Below are 21,548 nucleotides of genomic sequence, written 5' to 3'. Positions count from 1 at the left end.
AGTGCTTCTCTTTAGGTATCCTCTAATGACCCTGGAGTCTTTTTTTCTGGGCTTTCTCTTTGCTGCCCAACTTTCCCAGCTTCTGGGTCTTGGCTCTTTCCTGTGGCTTAGCTATAACACCCTAGATCCACCCCGCCATACTGAAGGGTGTGAAATGTTGCAAACCCTGCCCTGTTCAGGGATGAAGACTGCTATTCCATGTCCCCATCTGAACCTGCCCTCCCCTAAGGGGAATGGAAGATGATTGCATAAGGTACTTCCTGCAGCTGTGAGGCCCAGAGCTAGCCAGAACAGTTGTAATTATGGGAAGAGCCAGAAAGGGCCCCAGCAGGTTGTTCAAGCCTCTGTGCCAGGCTAATCTGCCTCTCCTGCACACTTCTCCCTGGTGTGAGCAGGTGGTCTGGGTGAACAGGTGCCATGTTTTCTGGGTGATGCCCTTGTCTCAGCTCTTGAAGCTAGGGTCTTCAAGGGCAGAACTGGAGGGATGTTCCATAAAGGATTTATTGAGCATCTGTTATGTCCTGGCACATAGCAGGTGCTTAATAAATGTTGATTGATTAATTGGTTATTGTAGGATTTAGAGCTGGAAGGAATTTTACAGATCAGCAAGTGTCACCTCCCCATTTTACTGATGAGGAAACTGAGGCCCCAACAGAAAAAGTGTCTTGCCTAAGGTCACAGAGGAAGTAAGTAGCAGAGTTGGGATTTGAACTCGGGTCTTTGAATTCCAAATCCAATTGTCTCATGCAGAAGAGTGCCTATGCTAGTCTGACAGACACCTTGGGGTTTCAGTGGAAGAGGGTCAGATGGTCACAAGACATGGTCCACGCCACTAATGAACTTTTATTCTAGCTGGGAGAGAACAAAAACATGTGAAACACTGAGAGGACAGCTAAGTGTTAAACTGTTGGATAACACTTTAAAGCTGTTAGGAATTCAGAGAAGGAAGATCAGTGTAGGTTCAAATTATCAGAGAAAGCTTCATGGAGGTAGTGGAAACTGAGTTTGAAAGTTAATACACGTATATACACACATGTGTATACATATACATACACATGTATGTATGCATGCATAAATACATATACACACACATATATGTGTAGGTAGGAGAAAAAGGAGGGCATCTCAGGCAAGGGAAACAGCATGAGCAAAAGCATAAAGGTGGGAATGAACATAGCCTGTGTGGAGAATTGTAAAGAGAGCAGCTTGATTTGAGAACAAAAAAGTAGATGTTGGGAAGCAGTGGGCAATGAGATAGGATAGGAATGGTAGTGTCAGATTATGGAAGAAAAGCCAGGTAGAGGCGCTTGGATTTGTGTTAGGCAAAGGGGAGCCATCATGAGTTCTTAAGGAGGATAGCAACATTATGAACTAGCAGATGTTTTGTAGGAGAAGACAGTCTGGAGACAGGGAGATGGAGGAAGAGGCCATTGCTTTTTAATTCAGCAGTGTGAATGTGGTGACCACCTTAACTAAACTGATGGTGAAAGTGGAAAGAAAAAAGGATAAATCTGAAAGACATTTTGAAGGAAAACAAATTGAGAAGAGTCGGTGACAGTCTGAATATAATGGAAGAACAGGAAACAATCAAAGATCTATTCAATAGTCATTCAAAATATGTGCCAACTGACTGGTGCGTGACAGAATATTGTATTAGGCAACAGGAGAGATCTCTAGATTCCTAACCTGTGAAAATAGAATAATTGGTGGTACCTAATTCATATGAACAGAACAGTTGGGAAAGAAAACCAGTATTAGGGACTGGGGCAAACTGACAGATTCACTTTTGGACATGCTGAATTTCAGTGCTGGACCTACACGCTAAACAGCCCCTAATAAATAGTTTTGCCCTAAATGAAAGATACTCTTGTAGTATCTTGCAAAACTTGCAGATGTGACCTCAGAGCTACTATTTATAAATCTTTCAGGAAACTTGGAGATAGAAGAGCTCCTAGTAAAAGAAAATGAACAAATGTCTTTCTTTTCTTAAAAAAAGAAAAAGGAATGGATCATGAAAACATTAATGTTAGTTCCTGGTAAAATTCTAGAACAGATTATTAAATGTGTGCTTTCTGAACACTTAGAAATTCAGGCAATGACCACTAGGATTCAGCATGGGTTCACTAGAATTTACCTCATTCCTTTTTGGATAGGTACACTAGACCTTTCCCGTAATAAGAACTACTTTTGGACTTTGAAGAGCAAACTAGGCCATTCACTCTCTTTCCTTCTTCCTTTAAAGGGCTTCTCTGTTCTGGACCTCTCCCTTCCCCTCTATCTTGTACACCATCCTGTAACAGAAAGAACTCCAACAGGTGGCCTGTTGTGCAGGTTCTTAGATCTTTCTAAAAGAAAAGCAACTTTTGGGGGGGTCAACAATCATTTTAATCAAGCATATATATCATTCACTTACTTCAGAGGAAAAAGTCAGCACCCTGAACTTCAGAGAAAATACAAACAGAGAAACAAAGCTCAACCAACAGACAGGGCTTCCAACTATCTGACCATAAGCAATACATACATCACAGATCAACAGACAGATCCAATTGTCTGACCATGACATACTTACACAGTTAACACAGAAAGAAGCATCAACATCTGAGTTTTCAAAGCTGGGGGGCTCCTTAGCTGCTTCCCAGAGTCTCATCTGGGCACAAGCCTTCTTCCAAAATAAGTCCCAAAGTAAAACCTCACCTCAGAATATTTATATATGTTTCAGAGGTGGAGGGCAGGACCCTCTGACCCAGTGCCTCAATAGAAATTAACAGAAGGTACTTGAGGTCTATTAATGGGTGGGGAAGATCTAATTAACATTACACACCCAAATGGGCTTCTTGTGAGATGCTAAGCACTTAGAAGGAGGGAGACCACAGACTCTTTTCCTCACACTCTTTGATTCACTGGCACCCCAGAAAAGGTGGGGGAATTGCTTTAAATTTGGGTTTTAACTCATTTCTAGGGTTTCTGCAAAGAGAGGAAATAAAAAGGTACTCAATGTACAACATAAACCAGTTAAGCAACGGCTATTTATTTCCTACACACAAAAGAAATGCTAAAGAATACAAAAGACTCATAGTATACAGTGATAAGACTTAATCAGTAACTGATAATCTAGATAGTATTGTGTTGAAAATACTGGAACATTAAATAGTTTATGAGATGGCTGACTTGGCATGGTTACATTTTTCCCTTGGTTCTACATTCTCGTCTCAAAGTCCATGTCTACTGGCCAGTCAGGCCAGAGCTTGGGCTCTTCCTCTTGTCAGTGGTCATCTCTGATGCAGAAACTTCCCATACCATCGGTCAGCTCCCCCAGACCTCTGGATCTCTTGAACTCATAAGATGACCTTCAAGCCTGGACACAACTATCTCAAGTTTGATGTTCGGTCATTTTCTCAGCAAAGGAAACCAAATTATTTTTGATTCTAAAAACCTTTATTTGAGGACAGAAAAAGTCTAAGTAGCCTTAGAGTCTGATTAAATGTGAAGGTGTAAGTGCCCAGGCCATAGGACCATTGAAATGGAATAAGGGCAAAATGACCCCTAGATGGGAGCCTCCCTCTAAGTTACTCCACAACACTGTGTGGAACCCTGTGCAGCCTGGGGCCCAGGTGTAAGCTCATCTACTTGAGTCCCCCCTGTTCAAGCTGCCACATAGGAACAGTTACCATGATGCCCAGGGTTGGGCAGAAGGAGAGAGGATAGTTTTTCACACCCCCTCCCCTCAAAAAAAAAGGAAGTAAAATGAAAAATAGAACTCCTTATGCATGAGGGACTTGAAGGAAGGGTAAGCCAGGGCAGAGTCATTCCCTTTTTACATCACTTCATTTTAGTCACTCCCTTCTAAATCTTTGGCCCTTTGTCCTCAGCAGCCAATAAGGGGGTTGTCATTTCAAAGTGCAAGCCTTTCGGTACTGAGTCACATGTGGTTTAAAACAATCTCCAAGGCCATCAAGTGTTTAGCCAGAATCAGGAAGGGGGACTTTGCACACTCCCCATTTGGCTCCCATTTACACCCTTTCCCTCTGTTAAGTATTTGCTGTCCTTAGCCAATCAGTTGGAGTGACTTGGCATAGCTGTTCATATGCCAATTCTTCTGAAAAGTTCTCTGGGATCACAGGGAGGCTCGAGCACCAGTGTTCCAAATGCTTTCTCCCAGGTTCCTTGTCCTAAGGAGGTTCAATAAGATCTTGTGGCACAATACTTAATTGTCTCGTGTCAGGTAAAGCATCTCAGCAGTCTATTCAGCTCCATCCTTAAGCAATCCCAAACTTAATCCCAAGTCTTTAAGGAGGGCTTGGAGATCTCCATCATCCCCAAATACAAAGTGATGCAAATCCAACAAACAATATTTTTCAAAGCTTGGCAGAAACAATTACCTGTTTAATAGTTATAGAGGGCCTGTCCTAATCCAAGGAAAGAAAGAAAGAAAGAAAGAAAGAAAGAAAGAAAGAAAGAAAGAAAGAAAGAAAGAAAGAAAGAAAGAAAGAAAGAAAGAAAGAAAGAAAGAAAGAAAGAAAGAAAGGAGGAGGGAAGGAAGGAAGGAAGGAAGGAAGGAAGGAAGGAAGGAAAGGAAGGAAGGAAGGAAGGAAGGAAGGAAGGAAGGAAGGAAGGAAGGAAGGAAGGAAGGAAAGAAAGAGAGAAAGAAAGAAAGGGAGGAAGGAAGGAAGGAAGGAAGAAAGAAAGAAAGAAAAAAGAAAGAAAGAAAAAAAGAAAGAAGACTAGAATAAAATAAACTTAATAAAAATGACAAACAGAGAGAAAAAAGGATAAACTGAATTTCCCCTCTCAAAAGGAAACTCTAGTCCCAAATGAGCTCCCAAAACATTTGGGGGCATCTCTCCTAAAGAAATGGGGTCTTAGAGTTGAGTGAAGGTCACTTTTTCATGTGCAGGTAAGAAACTGAACAAGCTTGGGTGTAAATTCCCCTGAGTCCTTTAAGCACACAGGACAAACCATGTATTTCTCCAGTGGATCCCCTGCCAAGGTCAAGATGGGCATACAGATGGGCATTCAGACATTTCTCCAGGGGTCCCTACAAAACACAGGCTACTCAAATCTTCCACAATCATAGAGATCCCTGCCAATGCATAGGATAAATCAAATAGAAGCTCTGGAGTTACCTGATGGTTATACAGTCAGGTTTGTTTCAAAAAGATAGAAGAAAAGCTCAGTTGTGCCCTGAACACCCTCTAAAAGGAGACTAGAGCACCCAGGGTTGATGGGAATCAGGCCCTCCCTCAAACAGCAGAGTTCTCCACATCTAACAATAATAACCACTGTTGAGTCCAAGGGGCTGGTGCACTCAACCTTTTGGTTATTTCTTCATCTCAAAGCTTAATCCTTTCAATGCTAGGTGATACCAGAGGTGTTGGTCATTTCCCAAATACCCAAGTACCAAAGAAAGATGAACATGATCTTCTGGAACTGGAAAGGGCAGTTTTGCTCATGCCTTGTTCACCATTACGCAATCGCACTATTACTTAGCTATAACTTGCGATAAGAGGTGGCTTGGAATAATGGCTTGATAGTTAGCCTCTGTCTGAGTCAAGAAAACCTGGATTCTGCTCCTGCTTTGGGCGTATGGTGGCTTCATGATTTTGGATAAATCCCTTAGCATGCCCATGCACCAGGCAATTCTCTAGGAACAGAAATTGGACACGGGAACTAGTTGGGGGAGTTTCCTCCTCTGATCACAAATCCAGACACAAATGATATGTCAGGGTAATGCCATATAGTATATGAAGGTGCTTTGGGTATTATAATTAGAGGGGAGACAGGGAGTATCTTGGATGACACTCTCCAGCAAGAGGCAAAATTAGTCTGGGTACATCTTCATCAGTGGTACCTCTCTTGAGTTGACTGACTAGGGGCTGTTTCCCAGTTCCTTCCATTTACCCACAAGTATATATAAATAAAGAAGGTTTCCTTTGAGAAACAGAAATGAGACAATGCATTCAGGACTCAAAGTTGAATGGAGAATGCCTACAGGAAAATAATCACAAAAATCAAAGAAGGATTCCTACATTGAGGACAGAGCTTCCTGGTTCACAAAATCATTTAAATATTCTCAAGAGCATCATATCTCTTACTTTGGTCTGACTTGTGGTCAACACTATGATTAACAAAATGTTCAAACATGATTCCATGGGGTCCATGATAAAACATGCTACGTACCTCCTAACAGACTATTGATGGCCTCAGGGTGCAGAAAGAGACATATTTTTTTTAAACGACATTAAATTTTTTTAGTGAAAAAAATGGATTTGTTTTTCTCTGTCCCACTCCCATCCTACCATGAAAGTCTTATAACAAACATGTAGAGTCAAGTAGAACAAATTCTTGCATTGGCCAATCTATGTCTCATTTTTTGGATATGGCCAAGGCAGAAATTTACTTTGCTTGACTATGCATATTTGTTACGAGGTCTTGGTTTTTCTTTTTTCATTATCACCAGCTGGGGTGATGTGGAGAGGTATGAGGGAAAGAAAATAGATTTTTGTTCTTGAAAAACTTAAATTAAAAATTTCTCTGAGAGCAGCTAAAAGCTCAGCCTTGGCCTCAGCCATCATCTTTAGAGGTTAATGGCTCTGAGCAAGGGAGAAGGGTCATTTCCTATTTCCAAATATACCCAGATACATATTTGTTAATTGATTATTTCCTTCCCTGAAACAGTGCCAGGGAAACATTATTTTTCTTTTGGCTCAGTCTGACAGACATCTGGCTTTGCTGCTTATTGCATGTGGGACATTCCTCAAGCAGCTCTATCTCCAAACTTTCCCTTCCAACTCTCAGTACTTCCAAGAGCACTGTAGTTAAACATCATTCAGCTGAAAAAGTTTTTTCAGCATTCTCTGTGTGTTATGCACTATGCTGGGTACTGGGAGGAGATATTAGCCAATCCTTAACTTTTGTGTGTGTGTGTGTGTGTGTGTGTGTGTGTGTGTGTGTGTGTAACACTCCTAGAAAATGGTATAAAAGTAAAAAATGCAAATGTTGATACATTGAACCTATGGGAAATAAAGGGTTAGGTTCCCATGACCACAGAAAATTATAATTTTTCACTAGAGATTGCTGAAAATAAATTTTTCTACATATAATTCTTTATAGCAAAACAATAATTTTGATAATGTGCACTTTTCCTAACACAATTTCCATGAAATAACCCACAAAATGCAGCACACAAAATAAAATTGGTAACATGCAAAACATTTTTTCACTAATAATTCCCTAGAATTATTTGATCTTTTGTGCTAACATCTCAATAAAAAAAAACCCCAGAAACTATTTATTTCAAACAATATTCACTTTTCAAGACACATGAAATCTATAGTACCATAAACACTGCACAACAAATGAGATTCTTAAAACTAAAATATTTTTAACCTGAATTTGATGTTCCACTGTGTCATGGCAGTGTGAGGCCATAGTACTGCACACTATGCCAGCTTAAACTTCTCTACCTTGGTCGCCCTCTGAAAACCAAGGGAGAGATTGTTGAGACTAGTAGTTGCTGTCAGAAGACACCCAGGCTTGATTGACATCGTCTCTGGCATTGTCTTTCACAGACCATGGATGACTGAGGATCAGGAAGGATGCACCAGCTTGAAATAGTATGTTCTAGTAAGATACCAGTCACTCCACAAATTTGTGTACATTGTGCCATGATATGCCCGGGTGCCAACTCAAAAGTGAAAATAAAGTTACTAATAAAATCATGTGAATTCTTGAAGTCAAAATAGTTAAACGCATGAATGTTAAACATTGAACGGACAAAGCTTAGGAAAAAATGATGCCTGTTTTCATATAATTTACAGTCTGCTAGCAATGTAGATTTATGTAGTCCTGTAAGATTTATCAAAAAATGAGAAGAGGCTGGCACCCTCAGAAAAAAAAATACTTCCCTTTATTTCTCCCCCTACTTTTTATTCTGAATAGTGACAACATTAATTAAGGAAGCCAAGTTTTACCATAGATGAACATCAGGGTAGAGGGTCTGACCTTCCTCTACCCTAGAAAATATAAACACCTAGCAAGTATCTTCTGACACTAAACTTCAACTGTTAATATATCTCTGCTTAATTAAATGCTGACTTTCCTTTCCAGGGTTAAGAAGAATATATTCTTTACAGGTTTTGCAGAATCCCAGTCGTAGAAGAGAACTCAGAGTCTAAGAAGAACATGGCACCAGACATAAAAATTGATTACGAAGTTTTGAACCTTAGAGTAGAAAGAGTATTGGTTCTGAAGTCAGAGGTTGTTGTTGTTCAGTTGTTTTCAGTCATGTCTGATTTGTCGTGACCCCATTTGAGGTTTTCCTGGCAAAGATATCGGAGTGGTTTGCCATTTCCTTTTCCAGCTCATTTTACAGATGAGGAAACTGAGGCAAACAGGGTAAAATGACTTACTCTGCGTCACGCTGCTAGTAAGTGTCTGAAGCTATATTTCAACTCAGGAAGATGAGTCTTATTGACTGCAGGCCTGGCACTCTGTGCACTATGGTGCCATCTATCTGTCCCTAAAGTCAGAGGATCTGGCCTCAAATCCCATTTCTAATAGTGCAGGTGTAATCTTGGCTGCTAGATAGTGCAGTGAATGGAGTGGCTCAGTGAATACAGTCTGGAGTCAGGAAGACTTTGTCTTCTTAAACTCAGATACTTGCTAGCTGTGCGACCCCAAGCAAGTCACTTAACCCTGTTTCCCTCAGGTTCTTTATCTGTAAAATGAGCTGGGAAAGGAAATGGCAAAGCTCTCTCAGTATCTCTGCCAAGAAAACCCCAAATGGGGTCACGTAGAGTCGGATGTAGCTGAGATGACTGAACAACAAGAACCACCCTCCTGTACCCTGGCATCCATAGTGAGTCTAAGGACCTTTTAAGTCAGAGCTGGTGAGAAGATGCATTCCTGCTTTGACAAGTCAGAGCAATGGACAGAGGGATTGTGGAGGCAGCAACCATGTTCCTCTAGCATGGAATCACTTTGGAGGGAGCAGCTTGATATTCAGCCTTATGTTTACCTCACTGTCAAGTGGTGAATGGTGTAGCCAGTTGTCTGATTCTGTATCAAGAAAGGTAAATGACCACTATCATCTCCATCACACTGATGGTGATGCTTTTAATAGATGGAGTGAGGATGAGAACTGTATATAAAATAACAAAACTTCTTGACTTCTCTGTAAAATGAGAAGAGTAGAAACAGACTCCAACCTGGAGGTAGGTTTTTCCTTGAGGTTGGAGATGGAAAGGTTTTGGAATGTAACATTTCACAATATGAGTGACTAATGCTTTTTTATTATGCTTTTACTAATCAAATTGAACTTTTTAACCACTACCATGAATTAACTGACACTGAATCTGGAAGGAAGGAGAGTGATCAGTACTTGCAGACAGAATGATGAGTCACTAATCAATCAGAAAGCATTTATTAAGGGTCTTCCATGTGCCTGGCACTGCACTAGGTTCCCCCTCCCCTCCTGTCATGCAAACAGGGCAATTGCATACTTAATCAACTAACTGTATCTAAGTGGGTCCCTTGATAGTTGTCCAAGCCTCTGCTACCCACTTGAGTAACTGAGCATGTGTGAGCTAAACCTAGTTAAGTTCTAAAGGAACTAATAAGGATGAGGTTTTTTCTGGGCTCTGCACAAGGGTAAACTGGATCTGTTGGGTCTTCAAGTCTTTTTCTTTTAGGGCTTTTCTGGGTTCTTATCTAGGGTAAAATTTACTCCTATTATAGTTTATAATTATAGTTCAGTTATGTCAGAATAGGTAAGAGTGCTGAACTTGAAGAGTTAAGAAGACCTCAGTTCAAATTCTACCCCAGACACTTACTAGTTGTATGACATTGGGCAAGTCACTTAATCTCTGCCTGACTCAGTTTCCTCATCTGTTAAGTGGAGAGAATAATAGCATCTATCTCCCAGGGTTGTTGTGAGGATCAAATAGGATAAAATGTCCAATTTGATAAGCTTTCAAGCTCTGTATAAATCCTAGCTACTATAATTCCAATCTCTTTTTTTCTCTTTCTCTTATATGTAATCCCTATAAGATGAGCTCAATTGGGCATATTGGTTAGACAGAATCTTTACTTTAAATGAAATGGAACGGCAATGTTTAAATTATCAAGCAGCTAGCCGTGAGGAAGAGATGAGAGAACACACCTCCCTGCTTTCATTGGAGAAGTGGAGGTGGCGAGCTACCGGTGAGGAACATTAGATGTACTATCATACTCAGCTGATGTGTTGGCTAGTTGTGCAGGAATGCTTTTCTCTCTCTTCCCTTCCCTCTTTCTTTTTCTCTTTGTTGTAGGAGATTGTTCTCTGAGCAGAGGAGTGGTGAAGGATATATTAGGGAAATAATAGTGATATAAAGACAAAATTTTTCAATGAGAAACCCTACGCAACAGCAGGAATTCCTCATTACTAGTAAGGCCTGAAATCTCGCTTTCCCCTTATTTTCTCTTCTGTGCCTATTTTTCCACAGATAACACTTGATTTTTTTTAAGGGAAGCCCTTTCAGGATCACATTTTCAAAGTCACAGCCAGGGGGGAAACGAGTAGATTCTCTTAACTTACCACATTTACCTTCCATTGTCTGCTTCTCCCATGATGCTTTCCTTCTTGAACTCCTGAGTGGTCCCAGGTGAGTCCTTGGCTCATGGGTCAGTTTTTTCCTCACTGTCCTCACCCAGAGGTGCTTTGTTCCATTGGTCATTCCACCAGCTTCAACCACCTGAAGTCTCTGAGAGTCAAATGGAACCTGGTAGAGACGTGGATCTCTGGCTACCTCTTTATATCTCCTTAGAGCAAGGACTCATAAGTTGAGATTTGTCAGCTTGTTTGAAATTGATGAAAACTATTTTGATAGCTGTATTTCAGTATCATTGGTTCCCTTTGTAATTCTGTGTATTTTATTTTATGAATTTTAAAATATTATTCTGGGAAGGGGTCCATGGACATCATCAGACTCACAAAGGAGTCTGGCATGAAATAAGATTAAGAACTCCTGCTTTATGTAGAAAGAGAACACAAGATGCAAAGTGTTGCCTGGGCCATCTCTTTAAAACTTTCTCAGTCTCACAATGTCTTGTGTAAACTGTGCTGCTCCATTTGCACTCCCCCTCCAGGTTACTCCAGTGGTTACTCAGTCCCACATTTCCCATCTCTTTAATGCCTCAAGAAGCAGAGAGTGTAGGGCCTAAACAACAGATACCTATGACTCCCCACACCCAATGGGCTGGGCAATAGAATCACCCCCTCAAATAAGAGTGAGAAAATCGGTCTTACTGGCTGAGTTCCCAGGTTGGCTCGTTATACAGAGGGCCTTTGTAAATGTTTGAGTCCCACTCCTTAGGGATCAGAGATTCCCACAAATTGCTGGCTCTAATCCTGGTTAGGCCTCGTAGATAACCATTAGGAACATCCTTTTTGGTCCTTCTCTGATTAATTGCTAGAGTTAAAGCCAAGAACACCCCTGCTCCCTTGGTCCTTTATTAGTGGAATTATATCTACTGCAAACAATGTGTTAAGCCATTCACCTGGACTTAGTCCAGTTCCCATAATATTTCCCGCAATAACTGGGCTTTCCAAATGTGCACAATTAGTTAACAAGCATTTATGAAGGACCTATTCTGTGCCAGGTCTTGTGGTAAGTGCTGGGAATGTAAAAAAAAAAAAAAAAAGACAACAACAGTGCTTGCTCTCAAAGACTTCACAGTCTAATGGGAATCAGTCAACCAATATTTATTAAGTTAAGAGCCTACTGTGTGCCAGGTACTTTATTAGTCACTGGAGATACAAAGAAAGGAAAAAATCAGTCCCTGCTCTCAAGGAGCTACTAGTCTAATGGCAGAGACAACATGTGAATAATGATATGCAAATAATATAGATATTGGATAAACTGGAGATAATCTCAGAGGGAAGGCACAAGCATTAATTGAGGGCCAGGAAAGGCTGCTAGGAAAAAGCAGGATTTTCGCTGAGGCTTGAAAGGAGCCAAGGAAGTCAGAACATGGAGATCAGGAGGCATGAGAGATAGCCAGTGAAGATGCCCCACATGAAGCTGGCAACATCAAGAATCCTAAGCTGCCAACCCAACAAAATGGAACAAAACGACTGATCTCTTCAACAGAATAAACTGGGTCAATGGATAACTTTTGACCCATTCCTTTAATTAACATATAATCAACCAGATTTAGGAGCAGCTAGGTGGTATGGTGAATAGAGCCCTGGGCTTGGAAACAGAAACATTCATCTTCAGGAGTTCAAATCTCACTTCAAACAATTAGACACTAGCTGTGTGACCCTGGGCCAGTCACTTAACTCTGTTTGCCTCAATTTCCTCATTTTTAAAATAAACAGGAGAAGAAAATGGCAAACTACTCCAATGTCTGCCAAGAAAACCCCAAATATGACCATGAAGAGTTGGAGAAGCTTGAGGAACCAAAACCAGATTTAGGTCCTGATATGCAGGACCCTACACAACAGCAGGAATTTCTATTTAATATTTCATTTGATTATCTCAACAACCCTAAGATGTTTATCACGGTCGTTCATAACCCAGCCCCTTTAAGTCCCAGCTAAAATCCACCTGCTGTAGAATGCCTTCCTCAACCCTTCTTAATTCCAGTGCTTTCCCTCAGTTATTTCCTATTTATCCTACGGGCATATATTTTTACATGTTGTCTCCCCTGTTAGATGATGAGTTTTTTGAGGGCAAGGGTTGTCTTTTGCCTCTTTTTGTATCCCTAGCACTTAGCACAGTGCCTGGTACATAGTAAGCAGGCACTTAATAATTGTTTCTTGAATTGAATTTCCATTTTATAGAAATAAACTCAGAAAGATGAAATGACTTGCTCAGGGTTCCACAGCTAGTGTTTGAAGCTTAATTTGAATTTGAGTCTCCTTGATTCCAACTCCAGCATTCATTATTGATTATATTCATTCATCTAGTAGGGCCTCAAATGTAACATTACTAATCCAAGCTACAGAAGACAAAAGTTCAAAATATATCACCCAGATTCATTACTGGATCAATCAACTGAACTTACGAAAATAAAAAGGCAGGAGAAGTCTCTTCAACAATGTTTGCTTATTTGTTTGTTTTGTTTTTTGATGCCTCTATCTTACTAGACAGCTTCCCAAATGGAAGGGTAGTGGCATTTCCTTCTTATCAGGGGTGTTGGCGTGGTTAGGTGTTTAGACTTGGTCCAGGATAAATATGGATGTCACTGTGCTGGCATGTTCTTTAAAAAGCCCAAACCCCGCTTGGTCTTTCTCTGGTGTCTCCCCTTTGAGTTGTACCTGACCTTATCGCCAATTTTCATGAGAATTCATCAAGAAATAGAATGATTTTGCTCTCTCAGGGAAACTTGAGATCCTAGGATTCTTGTGAAAAGACAAAGTAAATGTGTGTGTGTGTGTGTGTGCGTGTTCATCCTTCATTGCCGAAGAAGACCATGCCATCAGAGAAATAATGACACGACTTGCACTTGACTTTGTTTTGAGTGAGGGAGGGCTGTGCAGGTCACCAGCCTCACTTCTCCTCCAGAACCATCTGAATCCAGTGACCAGATATTCATCAGCATGACTGGAGATGACCCAGGATGAGGCAGTTGGGGTTAAGTGACTTGCCCAAGGTCATGCAGCCAGTGAATGTCAAGTGTCTGAGGTGAGATCTGAACTCAGGTCCTCCTGACTCCTGCACTGGTGCTCTATCCACTGCACCACCTAGCTGCAACACTTCAGTGGCTAAAAAAGGGCCTAAAACAATTTTTACTGAACAAAGGTCGATGATGTCAGAAGAAGACAAATAAATACTAAAATAAATATAGATGAAATAAAATGAAGAATAAAATAAAAAATGAAGAAAAAAGAGAAGGAGCTGAGGTTCTTAGTAACATGCACTCACCAGTGACAAGGAAGGCACTTTGTCTCCTAAGTGTCCCTTTGCCATAGGGCCTATATCCACCTTAGGGTTTTCCCCTTTTTCATCTGAAGGATGACTTGTATAAACGACTTCCTGCGAGGAGCTGGCATCTCAGTTCCTTCCACATACCAGCCAAGTACAATGACACAGTGGTTCTCTAACAGAAGACCTTGAAGGACCAAGCAAATTGTCGCATCAATGGATGCTCTTGATCATTTTTAGGGAAAATGGGTAGACCCTCTCTTTCTTTTGGGGTTGTTGCTCATTGCTTTTTTAAAAATCAATCTATTTGTTTTCAGTTTTCAACAATCACTTCCATAAGTTTTAAATTTTCTCTCCCTCCCCTAGATGGCATGCAATCTTATATGGGTTCTACACATACATTCTTATTAAACATATTCTTGCATTAGCCATAGAAGAATTAAAATGAATGAGAGAAACCATGAGAAAAACCAGACCAAAACAGAACACAAGAGAAAGCACAAGAGAAAATAGCCTGCTTCCTTCCATGCTATGATTCCATGGTTCTTTCTCTAGATGTGGATGGCATTTTGCATCAAGAGTCCTTTGGGGATGTTTTAGGTTAGACTCTCCATCTGTATAGGAGATAACTAGTTTAAAGGATGTGTTTGCCCTTGTTTATTCATTGTAATACTTGACTCCCAGTCAGAATTCAGAGGGATTAGTGGAAACGGCCCTGGGTTTGTAGTTCACATCCTACCTATGAGCTATAATAACTTGGGCATGTTATTTGCTCCCTTTAAACTTCACTTTCCTTGTCTACACAATAAGGTGTGGGAGAGGAGAAGCAGAGAAACTGATTGCTAAGAGATCATAGAAACTAGTCTCTAAGATCCCTACGTCTACAGTTCTACATCTACACTGGCATTTGATACACTTTCTTCATGGAAAGAACAAAATATTAACCTCAGTGTATTTTCTCAAGGTCTGTTTTTGAGAGGAAACTTAAAAACTCTCCAACCAATTCTATCTCTACTTCTATTATCTGGAGAATGGGAGATTTCTGGGCTCAGAAAGAGTTGTAACTAGGGCCGGGTAACAGAGACTTTGTCCCAGGTGCTGACAGGCAGGGTTGGGATGGTGAATTCTTCCCCATAGTGGTCCAGAAACTGCCATTCCTGAACTATGAGATTCTTTGCCAGTCCACCCTCCACCTTTCACATGCTGAAGTTAGAGGGAAACATGGAATTCAGGAGAGGGGAGACAAGGACAGTCTGGGCCAGTGGAGGATGGGGGAAGGAGTGGGTGAGAATAGGTCACTCTTTCCATCTAGAGTATCCTCTGTGCCATTTCCTTTCCTTCCCCTTCCCCCAACTCTGTCCCCCAGAGTGCCCTCTGCATGGCTGCTGTTTTTGTCCTAGGTGAAAAAAAAATTCCAGTTATGCCTCTGCTCCAAATTCCTTGTCGCTTGTATCCCCAGCCTTCCCCGTTCTCTTTTCAATGAAGCACAGAGTACATAAAAGCATTTACAATGTCCAAATTATTTTTACTGCAGCAAATGGTAGGGCAGGTAGATGGCACAGAGGATCCAGTGCTGGACCTGAAGTCAGCAAGACTCATTCTTATGAGTTCAAATCTGGCCTCAGACTCTGATTAGCTGTGTGACCCTGGGCAAGTCACTTTACCTTTTTTTACCTTGGTTTCCTATTTGTAAAGGAAATGGCAAACCACTCCAGTACTATTGCCAAGAAAACCCCCAAATGAGGTTGCAAAAAGTTGGACACAACTGTACAACCAGCTACAACCACCGTGAATGTTCACCTTGGCACAAATTAAATACCTATAAGGCAAATTACAGGTACACAATCCCATTACTCAGTTTGACTTAGCTAAAAATATTAATCCCATCTCTTCCAGACATTTCCTATTTAATCCCCTTCAAGTCATAGATTTGTTCATTAGCCTTAAGTCTCACTAAATTGATGGCTCACAAATTACTTCCATCTAGTGGCAAATAGAGTTACTGCAGGTCTTAGTTGTCCCCACATCTGCCTCCCCTGTCCCTTACTCCCACCTCAACAAAAAAGTTAGAGGACATGGGTGAGAAACGCTGGAAGATCTAGGTCTAGAAGCTCTATGTGTTTGCGGTCAATGTTGAAGGGAGGGGAGGGGAAGCTGGATTTGACCCACAGCTGGCATAAATTAGAGCTAATTACTAACTCCAAAAAGATTAGCAGACGTTATCATTGACGGGAAGAGGAATAAACAGACTGGTTGAAAGGTAGAATTCCTAGGGAGTCTCCATGCAATTGGAGGCTGATAGTTGAACAGGTAAAGCAGACTGGCAATTTGCCACAGCATCTTCCAGGAGAGGAAACAAAGGACTTGGTTCAATTTAAGACACAGGAAGTACATATGCCAATAAGAAATGTACCTGTGATTTATGGAATATGTGCTGTCTTTGTCCTACTCCAGATGGCACTAACCAATTGCAAAATGGTCTTCCTCATTGGGTGAGATGAAAGAAGTGAGAAATCTCTCCCCTTCTTCTCCCTCCCCCTCTCCCCCTCCCCCACTCCCCCCTTCCCCCTCCCCCTCTCCCTCTCTCCCTGTCTCCCTCTCCCTCTCCCCCTGTCTCCCTCTCCCTCTCCCCCTGTCTCCCTCTCGTCTCTCTCCCTCTCTTCCCTCTACTTACCCAGTGCTATTGTCATTACCTTTGTTCTCTTTCAGGGCAGCTAGGTGGTGCAGTGGATAGTGTGCTGGGCCTGGAGTGAGGAAGACACATCTTCCTGAGTTCAAATCTGACCTCAGACACTTTCTAGCTAAGTCACCCTTGGTGAGTCACTTAACTCTGTTTGCCTCACTTTTCTCATCTGTCAAATGAGCTGGATAAGGAAATGGCAAACTACTCCAGTATCTTTGCTAAGAAAACCCCAAATGTGGTCATGAAGAGTTGGGCACAACTGAACAATAATTGTTGATTTTCAACAATTTAAATAAGTCTTCGATCTAGTTCTGTATCCATGGTTTATCCATATACTATAAATATATAAAGTGGACCCAAGTACACTGAGAATTAGAGCTGGAATATTCAAAAGCTATTCTCTATTAAAAACACTGCTACACAAAAAATTGGAAATTGAAGAGATGCCCATCAATTGGAGAATGGTCAAACAAACTGTGGTAGATGATTGTGAGGAAATATTACTGTGCTACAAAAAATGATAAGCAGGATGATTTCAGAAAAACCTGGGAAGATTTACATGAACTGATGCAAAGTGAAGTGAACAGAACCAGGAGAACATCATATACAATAACAGCAATGCAGTTCAACGAAGAACTCTGAATGACTTAGCCATTCTCAGCAATACAATGGTCCAAGACAATTTCAAAGGACTAATGATGAATTAAACTATCCGACTCCAGAGCAAGAACTGATATTGTTTGAATGCAGACTGAAATATGTTATTTTTTCACTTTCTTTTTTTCATTCTAATCTTCTTGTACAAAATAACTAATATGGAAATGTTTTACATGATAGCATACGTAAAACCTATATCTGATTGTTTACTGTCTTAGGGACAGGGGAGGGAAGAGAGAGAGGGAGAGAATTTGGAACTCAAAAAATTTTTTTAAATATTTAAAATTGTTTTAACATGTAATTGGGGGAATATACATATACACACACACACACACACACACACACACACATATATATATGTGTGTGTGTGTGTGTGTGATTTGTCCTGCATGGCTGAGGGGTGAGAAATAGGAACAATGATTTATCATTGCAAAGGGTCAGACTTACGCTTATTGTACAGAAAAACATCCTAATAATTAGAAGTTTTCAGTGCAATAAGGTACTGTGGAAGGATGTGAGTTTTTCTCACTGGAGGTCTTCAAACAAATAGCTGGTGACTTGTCCAATTCACCAGAGAAAATTCTTATTCAGATACAGATTAGATTGGATGACCTCTGAGGTATCTTTTACTTCTAGATTCTGTGATTCTGTCCAGTTCATCTCTAAATCCTAAAATGTTTTGCCCTTTCAACAAGATAATTTGGATTATACTTACATAAAAAATGTTTTGAACATAGTAGGTGCTGAGTATCACGGATTTCAAGTTGAAAGAGTCCTTAAAGTCCATATAACCTAATCTACCATGCTTTACAAATGAGGAAACTGAGGAAGTTTAGTGATTTTCCTACAGTTATACAAGTATTAAGGGCAGAGAGAGTATTCAAGCCCACAGTGTCTGACTCCACAAGGCTCTTCCCTCTGTACTACTCTGCTTAATACATTTTTTTAAATATATGAAACCAGTGAACCTTTATTATATATAGCTTGCTTTTTAAAAATTATCTTATTTTTAATTTATGGAATAAAACAGATATTTCCATAAAATGGTATAATAAAAAAGTGATGAAACTGCAAATCCATTATATACTACTTGTAAACCTCTTAAATATATAAAAAAGTCATTGTGTAAATTTCTTTTTTTTCGTTTTTTCCCCTCTGCCCTTCACCCCAGAGATGGCTACCATTCTATTTATAAATTCTTTCTCTAAAAACAGATAGTATCTCTGTCCATATAACCTTTATTTTTAATTTGTATATTTATAATAATCAAAATGACTCAGTTGTTCAAAGCCAAAGTTATTCTTAAAACAATATTACTGTTACTGTATACAGTGTTCTCTGCTCACTTTACTCTTCTTGCTTGATACATTTTGATGAATTAAATTGAATTTCTGTCCAGAGAGGGATATTTTCTGACTTTATTCCCTACTCCTTGGGATGTGCTCACACTATTTGTATCCCACTGGCCCCTACGTACTGACTACATTTAGTTTCACAAATCCACCTGAAGCTGGTCTTAAAAGAAAAGGCATAGTCAAGCCAACAAGCATTTATTAAGTCCTACTATGTGTCAGGCACTGTGCTCAACACTGGGGATACAGAGAAAGGCAAAAAGCAGTCTGTGCTCTCAATAAGCTTCCAGTCTAATGGGGGAGACATGAAATAACTAAGCATAACTAAGATATATCCTGTATAAGCTTCAGATAACCTCAGAGGGGAGACATTAAGGTTGAAAAAGGAGATTGGGAAAGGCATCTGATAGAAGGTGGGTTTTAGCTGAGAATATGAAGGAAGCCAGGAAGTAGAGATGAGGAGGGAGGTGTTCCAGGTGCAGCCAGCCAGTGAAAATGCCTGGATTTGGGAGATTCTGTGTTGGTATGAGGGACCACAAGGAAGCCAATGTCACTGGATCTCTGAAAATATGGGAGAGGTGAGGGGTAAGATGTAAGAAGACTAGAAAGGTAGGAAAGTGCAGGATGTTATGAAGGGCTTTAAAAGCCAAACAAAGAATTTTATATTTGATCCTGGAAGCAACAGAATGTCACTAGTGTTGATTATCTTTCTTTTGGACCCCTTGCCATCGGGACTAGCCTGGTTTCTTTTTAGTCCTGAATATGAGGGCCATTTTATTTCTCTCCTCCTCAACCCTTTTTTGGATTAAACCTGTGATTTCATTGGCATATGTGATGGGGTGCTTGTGCTTGGACCCCAATTTCAAGATTGCGTTTCTCCCTAGCTTCAAAACACTATCCCTGACAGTTTTCTCCCCAGATCAAGGACATTATGCCTAGCAATAACTCATGAGTGGGCCCCAGTAAGACAAACTACCTTTCCCCATGACAAGAACAAGCTGACCTCTGAAGAAATTCTCTTGTAAAAACAGGACTGTCTTGTAACCACACAATTATCATGTTATCAATTCCCAAAGTTATCATATTCAACCCAGAGGTCAAGCTATGAATGCTAACTCTCAAAGCTAACTGTAACAGACCAAAAACACACACCTGAGAAACCCCTTCCCCTGGTTTCCAGTAGTGAATGAGGCCAGTGATCAAAGTCGTAAGTTATCAGCATATCTGCCAGATAATTCACTACTTTTCCTATATAAGTTTTAGCATCATTCCTGTTAAGTTGCAAGTTCCTTAAGGAATGCAAGTTCCCTAAGGAGCTCTGCCCACCACCATATGGGCATCACAAAAAGCCTCTGCTACCTTGACTAAGAATGCTTGAGTCTGAGAATTCATTCCAAATGACGCTGTCCAGTACTCCAGTCTTTGAGGGGTCCCTGAACCTCTCCAACTGCATCATAGGAACATCTCTGCAAGAAAACTTTCTCTACCATTCAGATCAGTTCCTTCTCTGCAATTTATAGTCTTGGAGTGCCCTCCAGGGCAGAGTTTAAGCACGTGGCCAAGAGAAATTATTTCCTGGGCAGCACTTCTATCCTCCCTAGCACAGTGCCTGGCACACAGTAGGTGCTTAATAAATACTTGTTGATCAATCGAGGCAATTTATCCAAAGTCACACACCTAGTATGTATCAGAGGCAGGATACGAATCCTAGTCATACTGACTCTGAAACCTGCCTCCATTTACCAGGATGCATTTCCTTTCATTCATTTATCTATTCTCAAGAGCTATTTGGAGTCCCAAAAAGGAGCCTTGGGGAAGGTCCATGTCCAGTTAGACAGATACAGCCAGCCATTCATGTAATTTTAGATTTTAAAGGAAAGTGGTTGTACCCAATAATCTTGTTTCCTTGCAATGTGCCCAAATATTCCTAATGTATTGTGGGCTCCCTTCCCCCACACATCTCATGATGACGTTTCCTGAGTCTGGAGTTTCATACTTTTTAAAAATAGCTTATGACTGAAGAACGGCTATTGCTGCAAGCTCTGCAGCATCAGGATGGAAACATGACCTGATGGTTTCTGTCAATGCTCCTGGCCTTCTGTTGTCCTGAATTATCTGGATCTGGAAATAGAGCTCTAACCCAGGGGACTGTGTGACCAAGGAATGCCCTAGAGTGGGGGTGGTGGGAGGCTCAGCCTTGCTTCCTCTGACCTTCTCTCCAGGATAAAAGGCTCAGATTCTTTTATTAATGAAGAAACTGAGGCCCAGATTGGTTGTGATTTCTCAAGATCACTCAAGCAGCAGAAGGAATTAAAAATACGAATGGTCGCTTAGCTCTTTTCCTTCAGTCTGACTTCGGTTTCCTTCTCTCTTCTTAATAATTAATCAGATTTATCTCCAGGAAGAATCTTGGTGGTGTTGCTTTCTTATTCTAGCACAGTTCCTTTGAAGCTGTCCTTGTTTTCTTTTCAAATGTTCTCTTATGAAGGCAATTGACTGTTCTGTTATTGAGGAGGGTAGTGTGCCCAGGACATTTCCCAGGTCTCATTTCTAGCGGGACATAACTAAGCAGTGTGGAAGCAGACCAGGCTGAAAATGAGCCAGCAGGTTCCAGGAGGTAGTCCAGACCTCGGAAACAGTACGTCTGTCCCCCAGAATCTCCAGGGGGCTGAAGAGGACAGTTGGATGGGAAAGGAGCTGAGTGACTCTGAGGACATACAGGACCTGGGGTCACCTGTCTGCCGACCTTTGCTTCCCACCATATCCCAGGATTCTCAGGTAGGTCATTGCAGTCTTGTACTTGGAAAATGTAATTCTTTTTTCCCCACAGCATTTCTCATGATCATTGTGAGAAGAGGGCAGGAAGATTTCTTTAAGAATGTATATCTCCTTCTGGCTTCATGTAACATTTTGTTTTGCCCCTCTATAAGGATTATTCATTTAGTCATG

At 40.8% G+C, this 21,548-nt stretch overlaps 1 protein-coding gene and 1 long non-coding RNA gene across 3 annotated transcripts in view; both read left to right on the top strand.

The window, feature by feature from the left end:
- Positions 1 to 8,749: 8,749 nt before the first annotated feature.
- LOC140513550 (uncharacterized) lies at positions 8,750 to 18,645 on the top strand. Its single transcript, XR_011970228.1, has 2 exons — positions 8,750 to 9,071; positions 16,617 to 18,645. It is a non-coding gene; the product is annotated as an uncharacterized lncRNA (long non-coding RNA).
- A 2,425-nt stretch (positions 18,646 to 21,070) lies between these two features.
- Positions 21,071 to 21,548, top strand: part of PLA2G4E (phospholipase A2 group IVE) — a 122,422-nt gene continuing 121,944 nt past the window's right edge. Inside the window, exon 1 of one of the 2 annotated variants that reach the window (XM_072624674.1) lies at positions 21,071 to 21,377. In XM_072624674.1, coding sequence (XP_072480775.1) covers positions 21,195 to 21,377 — 183 coding nt within the window. In that variant the 5' untranslated portion in view covers positions 21,071 to 21,194. The remainder of the gene's footprint in view (positions 21,378 to 21,548) is intronic. The other variant, XM_072624673.1, reaches the window with a different exon arrangement.

This window comes from Notamacropus eugenii, chromosome 7 (assembly GCF_028372415.1).
Source record: "Notamacropus eugenii isolate mMacEug1 chromosome 7, mMacEug1.pri_v2, whole genome shotgun sequence".
Taxonomy (NCBI): Eukaryota; Metazoa; Chordata; class Mammalia; order Diprotodontia; family Macropodidae; genus Notamacropus; species Notamacropus eugenii.
Note: the sequence above shows the minus strand (reverse complement) of the source record. Positions and strands in the feature narration are given on the sequence as shown.